The sequence below is a fragment of the Mustela putorius genome, unplaced genomic scaffold (genome assembly GCF_011764305.1).
Source record: "Mustela putorius furo isolate JIRA1106 unplaced genomic scaffold, ASM1176430v1.1 tig00000115_pilon_pilon_pilon, whole genome shotgun sequence".
Classification (NCBI taxonomy): domain Eukaryota; kingdom Metazoa; phylum Chordata; class Mammalia; order Carnivora; family Mustelidae; genus Mustela; species Mustela putorius.
This window is the reverse complement of record NW_025421285.1, coordinates 305127-328980: the sequence shown is the minus strand read 5'-3', so window position 1 is coordinate 328980 and position 23854 is coordinate 305127. Positions and strand designations below refer to the sequence as shown.

At 35.0% G+C, this 23854-nt stretch overlaps 1 protein-coding gene across 1 annotated transcript in view; it reads left to right on the top strand.

The window, feature by feature from the left end:
* The window catches only part of KLHL4 (kelch like family member 4), a 131478-nt gene that overhangs the window by 71231 nt on the left and 36393 nt on the right, over positions 1-23854 (top strand). The window contains exons 2-3 of the mRNA XM_045089522.1: positions 20323-20490; positions 20868-21004. Coding sequence (XP_044945457.1) covers positions 20323-20490; positions 20868-21004 — 305 coding nt within the window. The remainder of the gene's footprint in view (positions 1-20322; positions 20491-20867; positions 21005-23854) is intronic.

The window sequence follows — 23854 nt, the reverse complement described above, 5'->3', positions numbered from 1 at the left end:
AATCTATTAAGCATAATTGCCTAATAAGGTCCATCTTTCCCCAATGAGAAGAAGTCTAGTAGTATTTACAATAGTTCCTATTCCTATTATGATGTTGAAAAATGTCATTAAGTCTGACTGGCCATAAGTTTGGGTACCAAGGCACTAACTGAACACTTATAGAAATCTTTACTGATTTTCCACAGATTAGGAGAGTGGTACATTTTGGGTCTCAGGAAGTAATAAAGATGGTCATTGACCCATAATTGCCACAGAATCTTCCGGGTTGTATGGCAAACTTAGATTTAGGAGGTGACTAAGTCCACTAAACCACTCCCAAAAGAGCATATTTGACACATACCAATGTTTTAATTTGGTCTTAGGCCATTCCATCTGCAAAAACACTGTTTGTAAGTACGCTGGATATTTTGGCATGTTGGACAAACTGCCACTGGCTTCTCCCATTTTACATGGGAAACTTTCTTAACACATTATCATCTAGGTTTACAGAGACCCAAGAGTTGATCTGTTGAATATTACATGTAATGCAGATTACATTAAGTAACACATTTTGAAAGGTTTTTCTAATAGATGTCCTTTGTAATATATAAGCACTAGAAGCTAAAGGAACATTAGAGTATATCCAAAGGTCATAAAAGTATTATCTAAGTTATATCATGATAAAGTGCCAGGGTAGTTTTGGAAATTATATTAGTTAAATCAGTAATCATGATTTTTATCAGGATGTAATAGAGGAGAAGGTGAAAACAAACAAGTAGGTTTACTCTCTTAGTTTTACTTTTTATCTCAAATTTTTATTTAAATTTTAATTACATATAGTCCTCTAAATCGATGCAGAAAAAGCGCTTGACAAAATCCAGCATCTGTCCCTGATTAAAATGCTTCAAAGTATAGGGATAGAGGGAACATTCCTGAACTTCATCAAATCTATCTATGAAAGATGCACAGCAAATATAATCCTCAATGGGAAAAAGCTTGCAGCCTTCCCATTGAGATCAGGAACACGACAAGTGCCCTGTCTGTTAAATCAGAAAATTTATGGATACAATTCATAATTTCTAGAAAACATTTTTCCCCCACAAAACAACTTTCACTAAAGTACAAATAAATTAACCAGAAGACCCTCAGTTTGTCTGCAGCAAGAAACCCAAAATAGACAAACCTATATATTAGTAATCAATGGTTTAGTATCCTATCTTATTTGGAAAAGACTTAGATACCCAATGAATTCAACCCAATTTATCATTTAACATAGCAAAACTTGAAAGTTTTGGTGACCAAAAATTTTGAAAGATACAAACCTTTTTATTTATTTAACGTATTGCTTGTAGCAATTACCCATGGAAACTTCATGAGACAGACAAAACCAAGCATCATTATAAATCATTTTGGACTGTAAAACTGCAAGAGATAACATGAGTTTATTTGACCTTTAGTAAACCTTGGTAAAATAGTAGTTTTACATTTAATGATGATAACTCTAAAGACATGCCTACTTTAATTAAACCAACAAATTTTAATTCAATTTATTTATCTATTTATTTATTTTCAAAGATTTATTTATTTTAGAGATAAAGGATGAGCAGAGTGAAAGTCAGAGGGAGAGAAAGAGGGAGAAAATATCAAGAAGACTCCATGAGGAGTGCAGATCCCAACACAGCTCTATGTCATGACCCTGAGATCATGACCTATGTGGAAACCAAGAGTCAGATGCTCAGCCAACTGAGCCACCTAAGTGCCCTTCAGCATACTTTAATATTTGAGTATTTTTCCATATCACGTGAATTTAAAAAATTGGGTTAGTCTCTATATTTCTGTTTTAGAATGCCTTAAAACCAGTTAAATACAGCTCTTTTACAAATTCATTTTACTTATTTTTTACAAATTTTACAGATTTACAAATTTACAAATTAATTTCTACCACCCAGAGGTAGAAAAAAAATCTCACATTTATAATATATGGACACATATACACAAACAAGAAACAAAAAAAAAAATCGACTGATTTCTTTATTTCATTAACATTTGTAGTGAAGATATTAAAGGTACAATTTTTAAATATCTCTTTCATTAAAGTAAAACTAAGATAGCATTAGAATAGCATAAGATAGCATTAGAATCTAAGGATCCATTAATTAGTCATTTTCCATTTTCCAATCTAGCATGACCGGGTTTGTTTAAAAATGCCGAAAGTTGCAGCAACAAATAAAACTGGAATTTGGGAGGAATTTGGTTGCAAGGCCCTATGATCTTACTTTTAGATTCAGAATAAGGTTTGAGTAAAATATAAGTGTAGTGAATTGAAAAGGTGTTTTTTCTGAGTCACTTCTAAACAGCCACAGAAAACTGTATTATGTTTTGTGGTTTATCCAAGTGAGATCTAAAACCATTGATGGAGCTTGGAGCACTGGATGATCAATCCTTATGTCTGTGTCCCTGGATGAACCAATTGTTAGCTACCTTATGACATGGGAAATTCCCATGGAACTACTACATGTCTCCAGAAGTATTTTTAGACATTTATGCTAGACTATCAGTCACCTGAAAGTGCGATTTGGCCAGGAGCAAGTGCCCCTTCTCTTTGGAAACAAATGATTCAGTCTCTCATGTTTCAAGCCAGGAAATTTATGCAAGGCTTATACTGAAAACATCAGTTAGTATAATGCTAAATTAAAACAACCAGCCTATTGACTCAAACTCCTTTAGGTTATTCTTAACTAGAAAATATTACCAGTAACACTCAACAAATCAAATAAAATTCAGGACCATTAACTCAAATTGAGGAAGTCAAGATATCAGGAGAATTCACTGATTACACCTATGAGGGGCTATGAAATTGGAGGGGCAGAAAGGGACTCTTGCTCAGATATCTTGCTGACTATGCCAAGAAATGCTGACACAAAGTGAACAAGGCTTTTTAGAATCTAAGAGTTAACATAAAGTTATATTCAAGCCCAAGGTAAGAGACCATGCCAGGAAACATGCAATTCAAAGGGAAGGAAGTGCTGTGGAGAATGAACAGTTTTTACAGTGTTGAGTGGATCTTAACACATTATCTTATTTAGATATCTATGTGCCAAATTCATAAGTACTACAAATAGGGAAAAAAATCTCCCGAACAGTTTTTACAGGGTTGAGTGGATCTTAACACATTGTCTTATTCAGATACCTATGTGCCAAATTCATAAGTACTACAAATAGGGAAAAAAATCTCCCCAAAATATTCAATTCAGTTTATATTTTGCTGTTTTAGATTCAAATTTAATCCAGCTTTATGAAATAAAATAATTTATTATTTTTTAAAGTCATTCCACATATGAATTACATTTATCTTTTAATTTTGTCATAAAATGTTTTGAAAAGTACAATTCATGTTTCGTTTATATAATATCAGGCCCTGAATATTTAAAATATCTGAAGAAACATATAACCAGATTCATTTTGTCCTATATATGATTTAGAAATATGAAAAATATATTTAGCAAACAAAAGAGTGGTACGATTCTCAGAATGCCAATCATGGGCTTAAAGGATTGTAGTACTTGTACTATTTTGAATATAGCATTCGTAAGTAATTGAGAGAGTGTAATCACTTCAATTTAGCATTTCTATTTCTGTCAGAACCTCATTAACAGCTCTAGTTTGGGTTTGGTAATAGTATGATTAAAAAACGCACACACACAAGAACACTCTGCATGGCTGAAGTATTCAGATAAATCATATGTGCAAATTGCAAAAAGCCATCCAATACTAGTAAATTAGTAGAAAACCAATTGTTCTTTTTTTTTTAACCCCTTAGCTATTTTTTTTTAATTTTTTATAAACATATATTTTTATCCCCAGGGGTACAGGTCTGTGAATCACCAGGTTTACACACATCACAGAACTCACCAAAGCACATACCCTCTCCAATGTCTAACCCACTGTTCTTTTATTTTTCTTTGTACTTCCTGTTTTCCAAGTTCAGTACAAATCAAGAATGTGGTACAGGAGTCTAAAAAAATAAATAAATGAAGATACCTTATTATCAATCTGGAAATATTACTTTAGAAAATTTTCCCCTTTCATGTACCTCCACTAAAATCTGATAGTGAAGAAGATAGTCTTTTTTTTTAATTTAAAAATATACATAGATAACTTTTTTTTTCAGAGAGAACACTAAATGGCATAGCTTGAAGAGCCCTCTCTTCCTGAAACAAATTCTAAAATAAAATTATTTAAAACTGCTAAAATTAGTCAGCCAAAGAAATTAATGCACTCCTTAAATGACTTCTGAGCCAAACAATCCCCAAATCCATTGTCTTCCTACCTTAAAATACCTTGAGCTAAAAATGTGATTTCTAGGTCACTAATTTGTAATCCTTACATTTATCAGTGTAAAAAGTGAATTAAGAAGCTTACAGAAGGGGTGCCTTGGTGGCTCAGTGAGTTAAAGCCTCTGCCTTTAGCTCGGGTCATGATCTCAGGGTCCTGGGGTTGAGTCCCACATCAGGCTCTCTGCTCTGCAGGGAGCCTGCTTCCTCCTCTCTCTTCTGCCTGCCTCTCTGCCTACTTGTGATCTCTGTCTGTCAAATAAATAAATAAAATATTTTTAAAAAGAAGCTTACAGAAGTTGATAATTTTCAAAATAATAGTTCTAGAATTGTTGGAAATTTATATAACATTTTCTTTAGAATATATATACATATATATATTCTATTTATAAAACAACATTGTTTATAAAACAACACAATGACTCTAACATCCTATGAATTAAATGTGCAATATAAGTACATAATGGTATTGTAGGATTCTAGAAATAAAGGAAGCCAGATAGATCTTGGGTTGACACTCAATTCTTGATTTATTAGTTGGGTAATAGTGTAAAATTTTTAAATCTTTTTGAACTTTAGTTTCATATCTGAGAAATATATATAAAATTTAACTTAAACTGTATTGTCTGGCTCATAACTAATATTCAGTAAATAGATTGCTTCTCCTCCTTCTTCTTTCTGTTGTATTGGTAATGTATGAGGATGTGCAAGTCTTCCTTTTCTGATAAATATATAAAAAATAAAATATATTTTGTATTTTCATGGGAACTTGCACCTTAGTTGTAAATATAAATTATATAGATTATTACAAAATAAAATTAGATATACTGTTGTGTCTCCAATATGTAGAAACTAAAGAGAAATAGGTTTATAAGAGGTACTGGATAATACAATTGTCAGTGCTCTCAGTGCCCATTCCAGCCTTATGAAGAAGTTTTTGTTTGATTGATGGATACTTATTTATTTATAAAATGTCAGTATAACTAATATAAAGTGTTTTATTAGTTTCAGGTGTACAGTAAAGCAATTCTACAACTACCATTGCTCAGTGTTCATCACAATAAGTGTACTCTTAATACTCTTCAATAATTTCACACATCACCCAACCCACTTCCCAACTGGAAGCTGCAAGTTTCTTCTCTATATTTAACAGTCTCATTTTTGTTTGTCTTTTTCCCTTTGTTCATTTATTTCTCCCTTTCTCTCTCTCTCCCTCTCTCTCTCTCTTTTTGCTTCTACACATGCATTTCTTTTTATTTATTATTTTTATTTTTTTATGTTCAGTTACCTAGTATATAGTAAGTGATTACTTTTTGAGGTAGTTTAATGTAGTTTTGATATAGTGTAATGATTCATCAGTTGTGTATAACACCCAGTACGCATCACAACATTTGCCAATTTAATATCTACTTATTTATTTATTTATTCATATTTATAAATATTTATTTATTTATTTAGTTAGTTAGTTGAGAGAGCATACATGAATGGGGAGCAGAGGGGAGGGAAGCAGACTCCCTGCTGAGTGGAGAGTCCTACACATGGCTTGATTTCATGACCCTGAATCATGACTTGAACTGAAACCAATATTTAGATGCTTAGCTGACTGAGCTAACCAGGGGACCCAAGTTTTTATTTAAATTCCAGTTAGGGGCACCTGGGTGGTTCAGTCAGTTAAACGTCTTCCTTCAGATCAGAAAATGATCCCAGGGTCCTGTGATTGAGCCCCACATCTGGCTGCAGGGAACCAGCTTCTCCTCCTTCGGCCCCTCCCCCAGCTTGTGCTCACTCTCTCTCTCTCTCTCTCAAATAAATAAATGAAATCTAAAATAAATAAATATCACTGATGAATATGGATGCTAATTCTCAACAAGATCCTAGAAAACAGGATCCAACAGCACATTAAAAATATTATCCACCATGACCAGGTGAGATTCATCCCTGGGCTACAAGGTTGGTTCAACATTCACAAATCAATCAATGTGATAGAACAAATTAATATGAGAAGAGAGAAGAACCACATGGTCCTCTAAATCGATGCAGAAAAAGCGTTTGACAAAATCCAGCATCTGTTCGTAATTAAAATGCTTCAAAGTATAGGGATAGAGGGAACATTCCTGAACTTCATCAAATCTATCTATGAAAGATGCACAGCAAATATAATCCTCAATGGTAAAAAGCTTGCAGCCTTCCCATTGAGATCAGGAACATGACAAGAATGCCCACTCTCACCACTCTTGTTCAACATAGTATTAGAAGTCCTAGCAACAGCAATCAGACAGCAAAGAGAAATAAAAGGTATCCAAATTGGCAATGAAGAAGTCAAACTCTCTCTCTTCGCAGATGACATGATTCTTTATATGGAAAACCCAAAAGACTCCACCCCCAAACTACTAGAACTCATACAGCAATTCAGTAACGTGGCAGGATACAGAGTCAATGTGCAGAAATCAGTGGCTTTCTTATACACTAGCAATGAAAATACAGAAAGGGAAATTAGAGAATTGATTCCATTTACTCTAGCACCAAGAACCATAAGATACCTGGGAATAAACCTAACCAAAGAGGTAAAAGATCTGTACTGGAGGAACTACAGAACGCTCATGAAAGAAATTGAAGAATATGCAAAAAGATGGAAGACCATTCCATGCTCTTGGATTGGGAAAATAAACAGTGTTAAGATGTCTATACTGCCTAGATCAATCTATACTTTTAATGCCATTCCAATCCTAATTCCACTGGTATTTTTCAAAGAGCTGGAGCAAATAATCCAGAAATTTGTATGGAACCAGAAGAGAGCCCGAATCGATAAGGAAATGTTGAAAAACAAAAATAAAACTGGGGGCATCACATTACCTGATTTCAAGCTTTACTTCAAAGCTGTGATCACCAAGACAGTATGGTACTAGCATAAAAACAGGCCCATAGACCAGCGGAACAGAGTAGAGAGCCCAGATATGGACCCTCAACTATACGGTCAAATAATCTTCGACAAAACAGGAAAAAATATACAGTGGTAAAAAGACAGTCTCTTCAATAAATGGTGCTGGGTGGGCGCCTGGGTGGCTCAGTGGGTTAGGGCCTCTGCTTTCGGCTCGGGTCATGATCCCAGGGTCCTGGGATCGAGCCCCGCGTCGGGCTCTCTGCTCGGCGGGGAGCCTGCTTCCTCCTCTCTCTCTCTGCCTCTCTCTCTCTGCCTGCCTCTCTGCCTACTTGTGGTCTCTGTCTGTCAAATAGATAAATCTTTAAAAAAAAAAAATAAAATAAATGGTGCTGGGAAAACTGGACAGCTATATGTAGAAGAATGAAACTCAGCCATTCTCTTACACCGTACACAAAGATAAACTCGAAGTGGATAAAAGACCTCGACATGAGACAGGAATCCATCAGAATCCCAGAGGAGAACATAGGCAGTAACCTCTTTGATATCAGCCACAGCAACTTCTTTCAAGATATGTCTCCAAAGGCAAAGGAAACAACAGTGAAAATAAAATTTTGGGACTTCATCAAGATCAAAGCTACTAGACAGCAAAGGAAACAATCAAGAAAACAAGGAGACAACCCAGGGAATGGTAGAAGATATTTGCAAATGACAGTACAGATAAAAGGTTCATTTCCAGGATCTATAAAGAACTCCTCAAACTCAACACACAGAAAACAGACAGTCATATAAAAAAAATGAGCATAAGATATGAACAGACACTTCTTCAAGGAAGACATACAAATGGCTATCAGACACATGAAAAAATGTTCATCATCACTAGCTGTTGGGAGCCAGTACAGGAGGCCTACTCTAAGAGCTGTAAGGGACTTAATATGATTGGCTGTTCATTTAGGTCCACTCACGCGGGAGGTGCATGAGCACTGCGGTGATTGGCTAGGCGGGCTAAGCTGCCGGTGTATATATGCTTGAATGTACTTGTAGAGGGGCGGGCCGCTGGGAGCCGGGCCACGCTGCGCCGGCCGGAGGGGGCCGCAGCCCGGACCATGGCGGCAGCGGCGGTGGGCGCCCAGGGGCGGCACGCATCCCTGGAGGCGGCGGGGACCCGAGCGGGGCGGCGGGAGCTACGTGCTGTGCTGCGCCAAAGGGGGAAGAAGATAAAAAGAAGCCATTAAAGAAGTTTGCCTCCACGCGTGTCTCCGTGTCGTTTGTGCGGGCTGAGAGCGACAACTAGCCCTCAGGGAGATTCATATTAAAACCACATTGAGATATCACTTTACACAAGTTTGAATAGCCAAAATTAGCAAGACAGGAAACAACATGTGTTAGAAGGGATGTGAGGAAAGGGGAATTCTCTTACACTGTTTGTGGGAATGTAAGTTAGTGCATCCACTTTTGAGAACAGTGTGGAGATTCCTCAATAAATTAAAAATAGAACTTCCCTATGACCCTGCCATTGAACTACTGGATATTTACCCCAACGATACAGATGTAGTGAAAAGAAGGGCCATCTATACCCCAATGTTTATGGCAGCAATGTCCACAGTAGCCACACTGTGGAAAGAACCAAGATGCCCTTCAACGGGCGAATGGATAAGGAAGATGTGACCCATATACACTATGGAGTAGTATGCCACCATCAGAAAGGAAGAATACTCAACTTTTGTAGCAACGTGGACGGGACTGGAAGAGATTATGCTGAGTGAAATAATTCAAGCAGAGAGAGTCAATTATCATATGGTATCACTTATTTGTGAAGCATAACAAGTAACATGGAGGACAAGGGGAGTTAGAGAGAAGAGAGTTGAGGGAAATTGGAAGAGGAGGTGAACCATGAGAGACTATGGACACTGAAAAACAATCTGAGGGGTTTGAAGTGGCGGGGGAGTGTCAGGTTGGGGTACAAGGTGGTGGGTATTATAGAGGGCATGGAATGCATGTAACACTGGGTGTTGTGCAAAAACAATGAATACTGTTATGCTGAAAATAAATAAAAAATAAATTAAAAAATATTTCTGGTTGATGAATTGTATTAGTTCTTCATATATTTTGCACATTAACTTCCTCTTGGATATATCATTTTTAAATATCTTCTCCCATTCAGTGGATTCTCTTTTTGTTTTGTTGATGGTTTCCTTTGGTGTGTAGAATCCTTTTATTTTGGTATAGTCCAGTAGTTTATTTTTGCTTTTGTTTCCTTTGGCAAAGGAGACCTATTTAGGAAAACGTTTTCATAGTTGATGTCAAATATATTACTGCCTAAATTTGCTTTTAGTTCTATGGTTCCAGTTCTCACATACAGGTCCTTAGCACATTCTGAATTTTTGGGTGTATGAATTTTTGGTATAATAATGTAATAATGAATTGTTGGTGTAATAAAATGAGCCATTTTCATTATTTTGTATGTATCTTTCCAGTTTTCCCCAAACCATTTTTTGAATACACTATCTTTATCCCATTTTATGTTTTGCCTTTTTTTTTTTTTTTTGGTTTGTTTTTGTTGTAGCTTAATTGACTATATGATTGTTGGTTCATTTCTGGGCTCTCTGATCTTTTCTGTTGATTCAGGTGTCTATTTTTGTGCCAATTCCATATTATTTTGATTACTATAATTTTGTAGTATATATTGAAATTTGGGATTGGGATACTCCAGTTCTGTTCTTTGTCAAGATTGCTTTGGCTATTTGAGGTTTTTGTTTTGTTTTGTTTTGTTTTGTTTTGGTGGTTCCATAAAAATTTTAGTATTATTTCTCCTATCTTTGTGAGAAGAAGTTGTTGACATTTTGACTAGGGATTGCATTAAATGCATAGGTCGTTTTGGGTACCATGGACATTTTAACAATATTCATTCTATCAATCCATGAGCATGGAGTACTTTCCATTTGTTTGAATCATCTTTAGTATCTTTCATCAATGTTTTATAGTTTTCAAAATACAGGTCTTTCACCTCCTTAGTTAAGTTTACTCCTAGGTATTTCATTCTTTTCACTGCAATTGTCAAGGAAGTTTGTTTTCTTACTTTCTTGTTCTGCTACTTCATTATTTATGCATATGAATGTGGCTGTTTTCTATATATTGACTTCATATCTAATTACCGTACTGAATTTATTAGCATGTTCCAGTAGTTTTTTGGTGGGTTTTTTAATATTTTCTATATAAAATATCATGTCATCTGCAAAGATTGAGTTTTAATTTTTCCTTACCAACTTGAGTACATTTTATTTCTTTTTCTTGTCTGATTGTTCTGGCTATGACATCGAGTACTATGTTAAATTAAAGTAGTGAGAAAGGACATTATTTCTTATTCCAGATCTCAATGAAAAAAGTACCAGTGTTTTAGCATTGACTATGAGGCTTTGTGTTTTCATATGTGACTTCTGTTATTTTTGAGATACACTCCCTCAAAACCTACTTTGTTGAATGTTTTTATTTATTTATTTTAAAGATTTTACTTCTGCATTTATTTTGGAGAGAGAGAATGAGAGAGAGAGACAGGGCATTACATGGGGGAGTCTCATAGACAGAAGCAGACCCTTACTGAGCAGGGAGCCAGATGTAGGACTTGATCCTGGGACTCCAGGATCATGACCTGAAGTGAAGGCAGTTGCTTAACCAACTGAGCCACCCAGGCATCCCTGAATATTTTTATTGTTGTAAAGTTACTTGTATTTTAAATCTTTATCTTGCTTGAAATTTAGGGAGTTCTTACCATTATATCTTCAAACAAACTCTCTGGCCCTTATCTTCTCTCTTCTTCTGAGATTTTAGTTATGCTAATATTGATATTTTTTTATGATGTTCCATAAAGTTCCAAGTTCTAAGGGTCCATTCACTGTTCTTTTTTTTTTTTTTAAAGATTTTATTTACTGAGAGAAAGAGAGCGATCACATCAGTTGGGGGACTGGCAGAGGGAGAGAGAATCTCAAACAGACTCCATACTGAGTGCAGAGAATAATGTGGGAGGCTTGATCCCATGACCCTGACATCATGACCTGAGCTGAAATCAAGAGTCAGAAGCTTAACTGACTGAGCCATCCAGACACTTCTGCATTCACTGCTTTTCATTTTTTATTTTCATATTTCTCAGGTTTGATAATTTCATATTACCTGTCTTCAAGTTCACAGATTTTTACACTGGTTCATTTCTGATATTGAAGGCCTCCAGTGAATTTTTCAATTCGGGATTATAGCTCTCAGATCCATAATTTGTTCGGTTCATTTAAAAAAATTTATATCTTTGTTGATATTATTTTGTTCATATACTGTTTTTCTGATTTCCTTTAGTTCTTTTTGTTTGTTTTAACTTAGCTGTCTGAGGGTATTTAAGAAAGTTGTTTGAACAAAATGTGAAAACCTACAGTGTTTAAGTTCAGTTGCTGTGTATTTATTTTGTACATTTTGAATAGGCCATGCTTCCTTGTTACTTTATATGTCTCCTGATCTTTTTCAAAATTGGACATTTGGAAAAACAGCCATCTTTACAAATCTTTACATAATGGTTCCTTGTGGAAAAGTATTTTACTAATCAGCCCACCATTAAGGTTTGAGTTCTTGATCAAAACTTTTCTGGTCATGCATTTTCTGTGGGCCTGAATGGGTGTTTTTTACTCAGACTTCTCATTTATATGGCTACTTATACATGTCTTAATTTCTCTCCATCTCATCCCTGGTTCATGGGACTTCCGATATTACATTATATATTTGCTCATAATCTCTTACCCCAGGTATCCATAGATCCACAGTCCATCCACAGTTTTCATGTGCTGTGATGCATGTTACTAAATTTTGGGGCTTCTAACTTGAGATCCAAACTTTACTGATATTTTCAACAAAGCTCTAAACTAAGCAATATTGAAAACAGTTTCTGGGTGGTCGACAGGTAGGCTAGAATGTGGCAAACATATTCTGTACTGTTTCTCAAATCCTGAGGAGGAAATCAAGATAGAATCTGTTTTCTTCCAATTTCACCATGCTAATCTATGAAGAGGTGGTACAAGAGCAAGTATAAATGACATGAAATTTCTTACTCACCTTTTTTTATTATGTTAGTCATCATACGGTACATTCGAATGTGACTTTTTATTGATTAGGCATTTGCTTTGTTGCTACATTTCTTCAGCTTGTTTCCAGAACTCTCACTAAGATTTTTTATTTTATTTTTTAAAGATTTTTATTTATTTGAATGAGAGAGGGTAAGAGATAGAAAGCATGAGAATGGGAGGGTCAGAGGGAGAAGGAGACTCCCTGCTGAGCGGGGATTCCCAAAGCAGGACTAGATCGTGGGTCTCTAGGATCCTGACCTGAGGTAAAGACAGATGATTAACCCACAGAGTCATTCAGGCACTCTTCACAAAGCTATTTTAATCAATCTGTAGTTCTTTACTTGACGTTTCCATGAGAGAATGAGGGTCTTGATCCACCATAGAGCTGATATCACAGAAGTTACTGTTGTCTGATTTTATTTAATTTTAAGGATAATATTGAAGGTTCCTTTGTTTTTCTGAAGAGTAGTAAAAAAGACATCAGCAAAATAAACCCTTCAGTTTTCTTTTGCTGCAGAACTTTTTATAACAATTTTACTGTGAAAGAGAACTGAAAGCATTATCTTAAAATTTTGGTGAGAGTTAATTTTGGAAGTCTCTTTGGAAGGCTATTTGGCTATATATATACATACATATATATGTATGGCTATATATATACATACATATATATGTATGTATATATATATAGACTGTTTAAAGACATTCTTGGAGAGCCTTAAAAGAAAACCTCCAGGGGCGCCTGGGTGGTTCAGTGGGATAAAGCCTCTGCCCTCAGCTCAGGTTATGATCTCAGGGTCCTCGGATTGAGCCCCACATCTGGCTCTCTGCTCAGTGGGAAGCCTGCTTCGCCCTCTCTCTCTGCCTGCCTCTCTGCCTACTGGTGATCTCTGTCTGTCAAATAAATAAATAAAATATAAAAACAAAAAAAACCCTCCAAGTTTGGAGTGCCTGGATGGCTCAGTGTGTTAAAGCCTCTGCCTTCTGCTCTGGTCATGATCTCTGCCTATTTGTAATCTCTGTGTGTCAAATAAATAAATAAAATCTTTAAAAAAAAAAACCTCCAAGTTTGAAGTTAAAGATCTAAATAAGGTTATATTAGAGTGTGTCTCTTACCATAGTTCAAATGTTATAAAGGCACAGAACAAAGTGTCTATCAGTAAAGGAATGGATAAAGAAGATGTGAGATAGATATAAAATGAAATATCACTCAGTCATAAAAAAGAATGAAATTATGCCTTTTGCAACAACATGGGTGGACCTAGAGGGTACAATGCTAAGTGAAATAAGTCAGTCAGAAAAAGACAAATACCATATGATTTCACTTGTATGTGTAATTTAAAAGAAGGAAATGAATGGTGAGTGCTGTGAAGTGTGTAAACCTGGCGATTCACAGACCTGTACCCCTGGGGCTAATAATACATTATGTATTTATAAAAAAATAAAAAATAAACAAATTAATAAACAAATGAAAAGAAGGATCATATCTATACATACAGAAAGCAAACTGTTGGGCGCCTGGGTGGCTCAGTGGGGTAAGCTGTTGCCTTGGCTCAGGTCATGATCTCAGGGTCCTGGGATTGAGTCCCGCATCGGGCTCTCTGCTCAGCAGGGAGCCTGCTTCCTCCTCTCTCTCTCTGCCTGCCTCTCTGCCTACTTGTAATCTCTCTGTCAAATAAATAAATTAAATCTTTAAAAAAAAAAAAAAGAAAGCAAACTTGTAAGAGGAAAAGCATGTGGTGAATGGGAAAAATAGGTGAAGGGTAGTCAGAAATACAGGCTTCCAATTATGGAATGAATAAGTCACAGGAATAAAAGGTACAATCTAAGGAATATAGTCAATAATATTGTAATAGCAAAGTATGGTGACAGATGGTAGCTACAGTTTTGGTAATCACAGCATAACCAACAGAGAAGTCAAATAACTATGTTGTATACCTGAAACTAATGTAACATTCTGTGTCACCTGTTCTCAAATTAAAGAGAGAGAGAGACAGACAGACAGATACCCAGATCTTTAGATACAGGAAACTGGTGGTTGCGAGAAGGTGGGTGGGTAGTTGGATGGATGAAATAGGTAAAGATCAAGAAGCACAAAATTTAAGTTATAAAATAAATAGGTACTAGAAATGAAAAATATAGCATATAGAATATAATCCATATGATTGCAATATTTTTTGGTGACAAATGGTGACTAAACTTATGGTGAATGCTAAGTGATGTATAGAATTATTGAATTATTATGGTGTACACCTGAAATTAATATACACTGTGTGTTAATTACACTTCAGGAAAACAAGATGTAAATAAGTAAGTAAAATGCAAGTAGTTAAATGAAATGCAAAAGGATAAATTCAATAAACCCAGAGAAGACTCATTGTAATCAAACTGTCAGAAGTAAAAGAGCATTTTAAAAGTAGTTAGATAAGTGATTAATCACAAATAGGTAATCATCAATAACATCATTTCTGGTTTCATCAGCAGAAATCTCGTAGGACAAAAGAAAAACACTGAGATGGTATATTTAAAGTACTGAAAAAATGAACTGATAATTCTGTATCTGGCAAAACTTATTATGTATCTGGTAAATTTAAGAAATTTCTAGATAAATACAAAGAAAGTTTATTACCATTAGACCTACCCAACAAGAGATATTAAAGGTGAAAGTAAAGTTGAAAGTAAAGGTGCTAGACAGTAACTCTACAAAAATATAATGTCCTCAGAAAATGGAAGCTGCATAGCAATTATAAAAACAAGATATAAAAACAAGCACTAATATAATATTGGCTTATAACTCCATTTATTCTTCTATAGGATTTATGAGTCTGAACAATAAGAAAGAATATAAATCAGTGATAATGGGTACACAATACATAAAAAATGTAAATAGTGATGTCTATAACAAAAATGGAGGAGCATAGTTATAAAGGAATCGATTTTCTATGCAATTGAATCATTGTCTATGTGATGTGATGACAATAAATTGTTATGACTTTAAGCTATCACATGTAATCTCAATGGTGACTGAAAAGGAAATTTATAGAATATTCACAATTAGAAATGAAGAGATAATTAAAACATTTCATTACAAGAAATTTAACTTAACTAGAAATAAATGGAGTAAATGAAGTAAATAATGGAGTAAATGAAGAAATTATCACAAGATATACAGACTTTGGAACAGTAAAAGGACACTAAATAAAAAGTTAATAAATCTGAATAAATATGACTTTACTCAAAAATAATGTATCAGTGTTTGTTAATTAATTATAAAAAAGTACCATATTGGTGCAAAATATTAATAATAAGGGGAATTTAGTAAAGAAGAATTGAGTATGGACATGTAAATTTCTGTTGTCATCTCAATTTTTCTGTATATTTAAAACTGTTCTAAAAATTTTGGTTTAAAAATAGTTTTTTTGGTATGGTAAAATGTCATTTACAAAAATAGTTCTTTGTAATGTTAGCCCAGATTCTCTTCCTCATTCTCAAAACTCAACAAATTTACCTATTTTTGCCATAGTAAAAAAAAAAAAAAAAAGTTAATGTAGACTAGTCTCAGAAATTAAATAAGTGATTACATGTTCATTCTGTAGAAAATATAGTATTAGGTGGATACTTTATTATTTTTTAAATATATCCTCTGCTTTCAAAGTCTTAAAAAGCTAACTATAGAATTAAGAGATAGACCAGAGTGTTTTAAACTTAGAACCATTGAAATTTTTGGCTGAACAATTATTGTAGATAACTGCCCTGTGCATTACAGGGTGCTTATTAGTATATCTAACCTCTACCTACTTGATGCCAGTAACACCTTTCCATAGTTATGACAACCAAAAGTAAATAATTCTCTGTAAATCTCAATTTTTTTTATAATTCTATAACTTTTCTAAAAATCAAAGTCTATTAATTAAATGAATATCAGTTCCAGATAAAAACTTTTAAAGATTTTTATAGAAAAAACTACATAGAGGATGAACTTAACATAAGATTTAGCATTTATACAGAGACTTTCATGTACATTTTCTCATGTAACCATCAGAACAGCTATGTGACATACACATTAACCTTGGTAGTATTGGTATTAGTATTATTTTTATCTCCATTTTATAGGAGAAAATTAAAGCTTAGAAAGATGAAGTGACTTACGCAAGATCACTCAGCTTATATACAGAGGCAGGAACTAAATCAGGAATTTTGATGCTTTTTTTTTTTTTTTCATTTCAGCATGCTGCCTCCCACGTCACCATCTGTAGATACTGTACAATAAAGAAAAGGGAAGAATATTTTCTGATGCACTGGCTTCCATTATAACATCTGACCTGACATTACAGTATCTAAAATGGAGGCAGGAGAATTGTAATTTAGGGCTCTGGGAACTCATTCAGATTGGATTATATTTCAATAGTTTAATTGCTGTTGTTTCTTTGCTTGACTTGTTTTGTTATATTCTGCTTAAATAATGACCAAGTGTAGATTATAATATTTTACATATTTAGAATAATATGTATGTTATGTTTTTTTTTTTTTTTAAAGATTTTATTTATTTATTTGACAGAGAGAAATCACAAGTAGATGGAGAGGCAGAGGCAGGCAGAGAGAGAGAGAGAAGCAGGCTCCCTGCTGAGCAGAGAGCCCGATGCGGGACTCGATCCCAGGACCCTGAGATCATGACCTGAGCCGAAGGCAGCGGCTTAACCCACTGAGCCACCCAGGCGCCCTGTATGTTATGTTTTGGATGTAATATATTGATATACCCATATTTATTTGTGTACTAATTTCTTGATAATGAGACACAAGATATAGTTGCCTCTGTCTTTTCAAATATAACAAAATTCTGTGTGGTTCATGTTGGTAGGATTTTCAGATTCTAAAAATCTGTATTTTAATTATAAAAAAATACTAGACTTATCTGATAAATTTGTGTGCCCAATTAAACACATCCCAAACTAGTGAGTAATTAAAGATTATTTTTTTTTTATCCTTAGCCTTAAGAAATTTCACAGAATAAAATTATTTCCTGGCCAAAACTTCCCAATTATATTCCTCCTTTAGAATACACTCCTCTTCAATAAATGATTGCATATACATGAAGAAAGCTAAGATAATATGACATTGAATATTTGATTTACTCAATGTAAATCATACCATTACTTGAGCATAGGAAATATTAGGATAACTGAGTTAAGTGAAAGCTAAATACTTTCTAGCCTATGGTGAGAAAGTATTGTTTCCCTTTAAAATGAACATATTTTGTAGCAGAAAATTTTTAAAGATATTCACACCATGCTACTTTAATTATCCATGCAATACTGTAACTGAAGATCCCAAAGAGTCTTTAAAGGTTAAGAAAAATCAGAGATGTAAAGAAAAAAAAAGAATATTTAATAGATGAGTAATTTATTTAAATTAAACAGAAACTCTTGTCGCCCTGGACCAAGGTATTTTTAAAGAAATACAGGCTGAGTTGGGGTGGGGGAACCTAAAACTAATGATGGTTGGAAAATGATGCCTGAAAGCAAGAAAGACAATAAGCAAAGAATTTAAGTATGTTCATCCAAGCATTAAGTACTTAGGGTTCTACTTATTGTATGTCTCTATGTGCTTGTGTTAGTATTTAAATTCCACCATTGTATGATGCTGAAAAAACACATAGACATCTCTCATTATTGAAAATTCAATAGTCATCATATTTGCTTAAATAGTCAAAAGATACAAACTTTCACTTAGAAGATGAAAGAGGTATTGTGGACATTGTGGTGCATGTGCTCCTTCTTTTCAATACATCTTTATCTTTGGAGTGTGGAAGTATCCAAGATATCCTTCAACAGATGAATAGATAAAGAAGATGTGGTTCATATTTACAATGAAATATTACTCAGCCATCAGAAATGATGAATGCCTACCATTTGCATGGACATAGATGGAACATAAAGTAAAATAAGATAAGGAGAGAAAGACAGTTATCATATGGTTTCACTCATATATGAAACATAAGGTGTAGTGTGGAGGACCATAGAGGAAGAGAGGGAAGACTGAATGTGAAAATATCAGAGAGGGAGACAAACCATGGGAGACTCTGGACTCTAGGAAGCAAACTGAGGATTGCAGAGGGGAGGAGGGTGGAGGAATGGGAAACTAGGTGATGGATATTAAGGAGGACACACGTTGTGATGAGCACTGGGTTTATATGCCACTAATGAATCAATGAACAGTACCTCAAAAATTAATTGTGTACTATATTTTGAAAATTGAAAATGATAATTGAAGGTAATAATAAATAATTGAAAATAATAATACCGGAAACAACATGTGTTGAAGAGGATGTGGAGAAAGGGGAACCCTCTTACACTGTTGGTGGGAATGCATGTTGGTGCAGTAACTTTGGAGAACAGTGTGGAGATTCCTCAAGAAATTAAAAAATAGTACTTCCCTATGACCCTGTAATTGTACTACAGGTATTTACCCCAAAGATACAGATGTCGTGAAAAGAAGGGCCATCTGTACCCCAATGTTTATAGCAGCAATGGCCACGGTCACCAAACTGTGGAAAAAATCAAGATGCCCTTCAACAGATGAATGGATAAGGAAGATGGGGTCCATATACACTATGGAGTAGGATGCGTCCCTCAGAAAGGATGAATACCCAACTTTTGTAGCAACGTGGACGGGACTGGAAGAAATTATGCTGAATGAAAGAAGTCAAGCAGAAAGAGTCAATTATCATATGGTTTCACTTATTTGTGGAGCATAACAAATAGCATGGAGGACATGGGGAGATAGAGAGAAGGGAGTTGGGGAAATTGGAAGGGGAGGTGAACCAAGAGAGACTTTGGACTCTGAATAACAATCTGAGGGTTCTGAAGGGGCGGGGGGTGGGAGGTTGGGGGATCCAGGCGGTGGGTATTAGAGAGGGCACGGATTGCATGCAGCACTGGGTGTGGTGCAAAAATAATGAATACTGTTATGCTGAAAAAATAAAAAATTAAAAAAAGAAAAAAAGAAAATGAGAATACAAAAGAAAATAAACAAAAAAAGATGAAAGAGCCAAGATGTCCATGGACAGATGAATGGATAAAAAAGAAATTATGTGTCATCTTGGCTTTTTCATCTTTTTTATGAAAAAATATATATTTATATATCTCTATATATCTTTATATCTATCTTTATATATATATGTAGTATATATATATCTTTTATATATATGGATCATATATATATATATATATATATATATCTGAGTTTGTTATCTGCATGTAAAATAGCACAAACCCTCAAGAGAATCAAATTACTTAATTTACCTATCTAATTTTCAGTTTAGTAAAGTGTGGTGAAAAGATTCATACAGATAACAAACTCAGCAGTTTTATATATATATATATATATATAAATATATATCTATAAAGATAAATAGATATCACATGGATATATCACATATATATCACATATTATATATATGTCATCACATATTATATATATATATATATATAATATCAAAATGGAATATTACTCAGCCATAGGAAAGGATGAATACTTATTTGATACTTATATAATACTTATGATGGAACTTGAGGGTATTGTGCTGAGCGAAATAAGTCAATAAGAGAAAGACAGTTATCATATGGCTTAATGTATATGTGGAATATAAGAAACAGCCCAGAAGATCATAGGGGAAGGGAGAGAAACCTGAATAAGAAGTCATCAGAAAGGGAGAAAAACTATGAGAGACTCTTGACTACAGAAAACAAACAGGGTTGCTGGAGGGGAGGTGGGTGGGGGGCGGGGTCATTGCATGATGGGCATTAAGTGAAGCATGTGATGTGATGAGCACTGGGTGTTCTATGCAACTGATGAATTATTGAACTCTATATCTGCAACTTTGTGGAGCATAACAAATAGCATGGAGGGCAAATTTTAATTTTAGTTTAATCTAATATATTTCTTTTAGAAGTCAGTGTGCCCAAACTTCCACTGGACATTTTCACACTCATTAAGAGAATAAACCATATTCTCCCTCTTACTCACATTTCAGACTAGATACACAAAATGCTGAAGAAATGAATCTCAACAAATCTGAGGAACAGTTTCATGCTATAAACCATGCAGAGCAAACTCTACACAAAATGGAGAACTACCTGAAAAAGAAACAACTGTGTGATGTACTACTTATTGCTGGACACCTCCGAATTCCAGCCCATAGGTACGTATCCTTATGTAGACAGATTGTTTCATGAGTATAGCATGTGAATGAGAATGAATTGGTCGACTTAAAGCAAATTAGAATGCTGAGGAAAATATATTTTTATCTTCCTACATAGAAAATGTATTAGCATTTCCTTGTGTGATATTTAGAAGAGCCAAAGTTTAGTTAGAGAAATTGATGTAAAATAGGATAAACCCTCAAAAGAGAATCAAATTACTTAATTTACCTATCTAATTTCACTACACTTTACTGAAGTGAAAAAGATTCATGTAGATAACAAACTCAGCAGTGTTAAAAACTTACTGATTGTATTTCCTGCTTTTCAATGAGACTACTGACTAATTTAAGTTCCTATGAAACATTCCCATTTCAAGGTTGGTTCTCAGCGCAGTGTCTGATTATTTTGCTGCAATGTTTACTAATGATGTGCTTGAAGCCAAACAAGAAGAGGTCAGGATGGAAGGAGTTGATCCTAATGCACTTAATTCCTTGGTGCAGTATGCTTACACAGGTAAAGTGGCATGTATTAAGTCATTCAATCCTCACAAAAATCCTACATTATATAATCTACATTATTATTATTGCAACTAGGAATGAAAAAACTGAAGGATCTACCAGTTAAGTAGCTTTCCCAAAGTAAGGAACAGAATCAGAATTTAAATTCAGTAGTATAAAAGAATGAGGGAAATAATAAGCTATACAATTTTTGACTATGAGAGAATAAGACAATTTTAACACAAAAATACAAAATACATGTCTGCCTCTCTCTTGAATAGTGTGGGTATGTTCTCATTTTTTTAAAATTTCTTTTCAGCATAACAGTATTCATTGTTTTGCACCACACCCAGTGCACCATGCAATACAAGCCCTCCCCAATACCCACCACCTGTTTCCCCCAACCTCCCACCCCCTGTACGTTCAAATCTTCAGGTTTCAGGGTCAAGAATCTCTCATGGTTCACCTCCCCTTCCAATTTCCCTCAACTCCCTTATCCTCTTCATATCCCCATTTCCTCCATGTTATTTGTTATGCTCCACAAATAAGTGAAACCATATAATAATTCACTCTCTCTGCTTGACTTATTTCACTCAGCATAATCTCTTCTAGTCCCGTCCATGTTGATACAAACGTTGGGTATTCATCCTTTCTGATGGAAGCATACCACTCCATAGTGTATATGGACCACATCTTCCTTATCCATTTGTCCGTTAAGGGCATCTTGGTTGTTTCCACAGTTTGGCGACCGTGGCCATTGCTGCTATAAACATTGGGGTACAGATGGCCCTTCTTTTCACTACATCTGTATCTTTGGGGTAAATACCCAGTAGTACAATTACAGGGTCATAGGGAAGCACTATTTTTAATTTCTTAGAGAATCTCCACACTGTTCTCCAAAAGTTACTGCACCAACTTGCATTCCCACCAACAGTGTAAGAAGGTTCCCCTTTCTCCACATCCTCTCCAACACACTTTGTTTCCTGTCTTGCTAATTTTGGCTATTGTAACTGGTGTAAGGTGGTATCTCAATGTGGTTTTAATTTGAAACTCCCTGAGGGCTAGTGATGATGAACACTTTTTCATGTGTCTGATAGCCATTTGTGTGTCTTCATTGGAGAAGTGTCTGCTCATATCTTCTGCCGATTTTTTTTGATATGATTGTCTGTTTTGTGTGTGTTGACTTTGAGAAGTTCTTTATAGATCCCGGATATCAGCCTTTTGTTTGTACTGTCATTTGCAAATATCTTCTCCCATTCCTTGGGTTGCCTCTTTGTTTTGTTGACTGTTTCCTTTGCTGTGCAGAAGCTTTTGATCGTTATGAAATCCCAAAAGTTCATTTTTGCTTTTGTTTCCTTTGCCTTTCGAGACATATCTTTTTTTTTTTTTTTTTTTTTGAGACATATCTTGAAAGAAGTTGCTGTGGCTGATATTGAAGAGGTTACTGCCTATGTTCCCCTCTAGGATTCTGATGGATTCCTGTCTCACGTTGAGGTCTTTTATCCATTTTGAGTTGATCTTTGTGTACGGTGTAAGAGAATGGTCGAGTTTCATTCTTCTACATATAGCTGGCCAGTTTTCCCAGCACCATTTATTGAAGAGACTGTCTTTTTTCCACTGTATATTTTTTCCTGTTTGGTCGAAGATTATTTGACCATAGAGTTGAGGGTCCATATCTGGGCTCTCTACTCTGTTCCACTGGTGTATGTGTCAACTCCACCCATAAGAACGGAAATCATCAATATTAGAGCTGAGATCAATGAGGTCTGTGTGTCTGTTTTCATGCCAGTACCATGCTGTCTTGGTGATCACAGCTTTGTAGTAAAGCTTGAAATCAAGTATCATGATGGCCCCAGTTTTATTTTTGTTTTTCAACATTTTCATAGTGATAAGGGGTCTCTTCTGGTTCCATACAAATTTCTGGATTATTTACTCCAGCTCCTTGAAAAATACTGGTGGAATTGGGATCGGAATGGCATTAAAAGTATAGATTAATCTAGGCAGTATAGACATCTTAACACTGTTTAATCTCCCAATCCAAGAGCATGGAATGGTCTTCCATTTTTTTGTGTCTTCTTCAATTTCTATCATGAGCGTTCTGTAGTTCCTCGAGTACAGATTCTTTACCTCTTTGCTTAGGTTTTATTCCCAGGTATCTTATGGTTCTTGGTGCTAGAGTAAATGGAATCGATTCTCTAATTTCCCTTTCTGTATTTTCATTGTTATTGTATAAGAAAGCCACTGATTTCTGTACATTGACTTTGTATCCTGCCACATTACTGAATTGCTGTATGAGTTCTAGTAGTTTGGGGGTGGAGTCTTTTGGGTTTTCCATATAAAGAATCATGTTATCTGCGAAGAGAGAAGAGTTTGAATTCTTCACTGCCAATTTGGATACATTTTATTTCTCTTTGTTGTCTGATTGCTGTTTCTAGGACTTCTAATACTATGTTGTACAAGAGTGGTGAGAGTGGGCATCCTTGTCGTGTTCCTGTTCTCAGCGGGAAGTCTGCAAGCTTTTTACCATTGAGGATGATATTTGCTGTGGGTCTTTCATAGATAGATTTGATGAAGTTGAGTAATGTTCCCTCTATCCCTATACTTTGAAGCGTTTTAATCAGGAACGGATGCAGGATTTTGTCAAATGTTTTTTCTCCATCAATTGAGAGGACCATGTGGTTCTTCTCTCTTCTTGTATTAATTTGCAAATGTTGAACCATCCTTGTAACCCTGGGATGAATCCCACTTGGTCAGGGTGGATAATCTTTTTAATATACGGTTGGATCCTATTTGCTAGGATCTTGTTGAAAATTTTGCTGGCTTCATAGAAAGAGTTTGTAAGTTTTCCTTCTGCTTCAATTTTTTG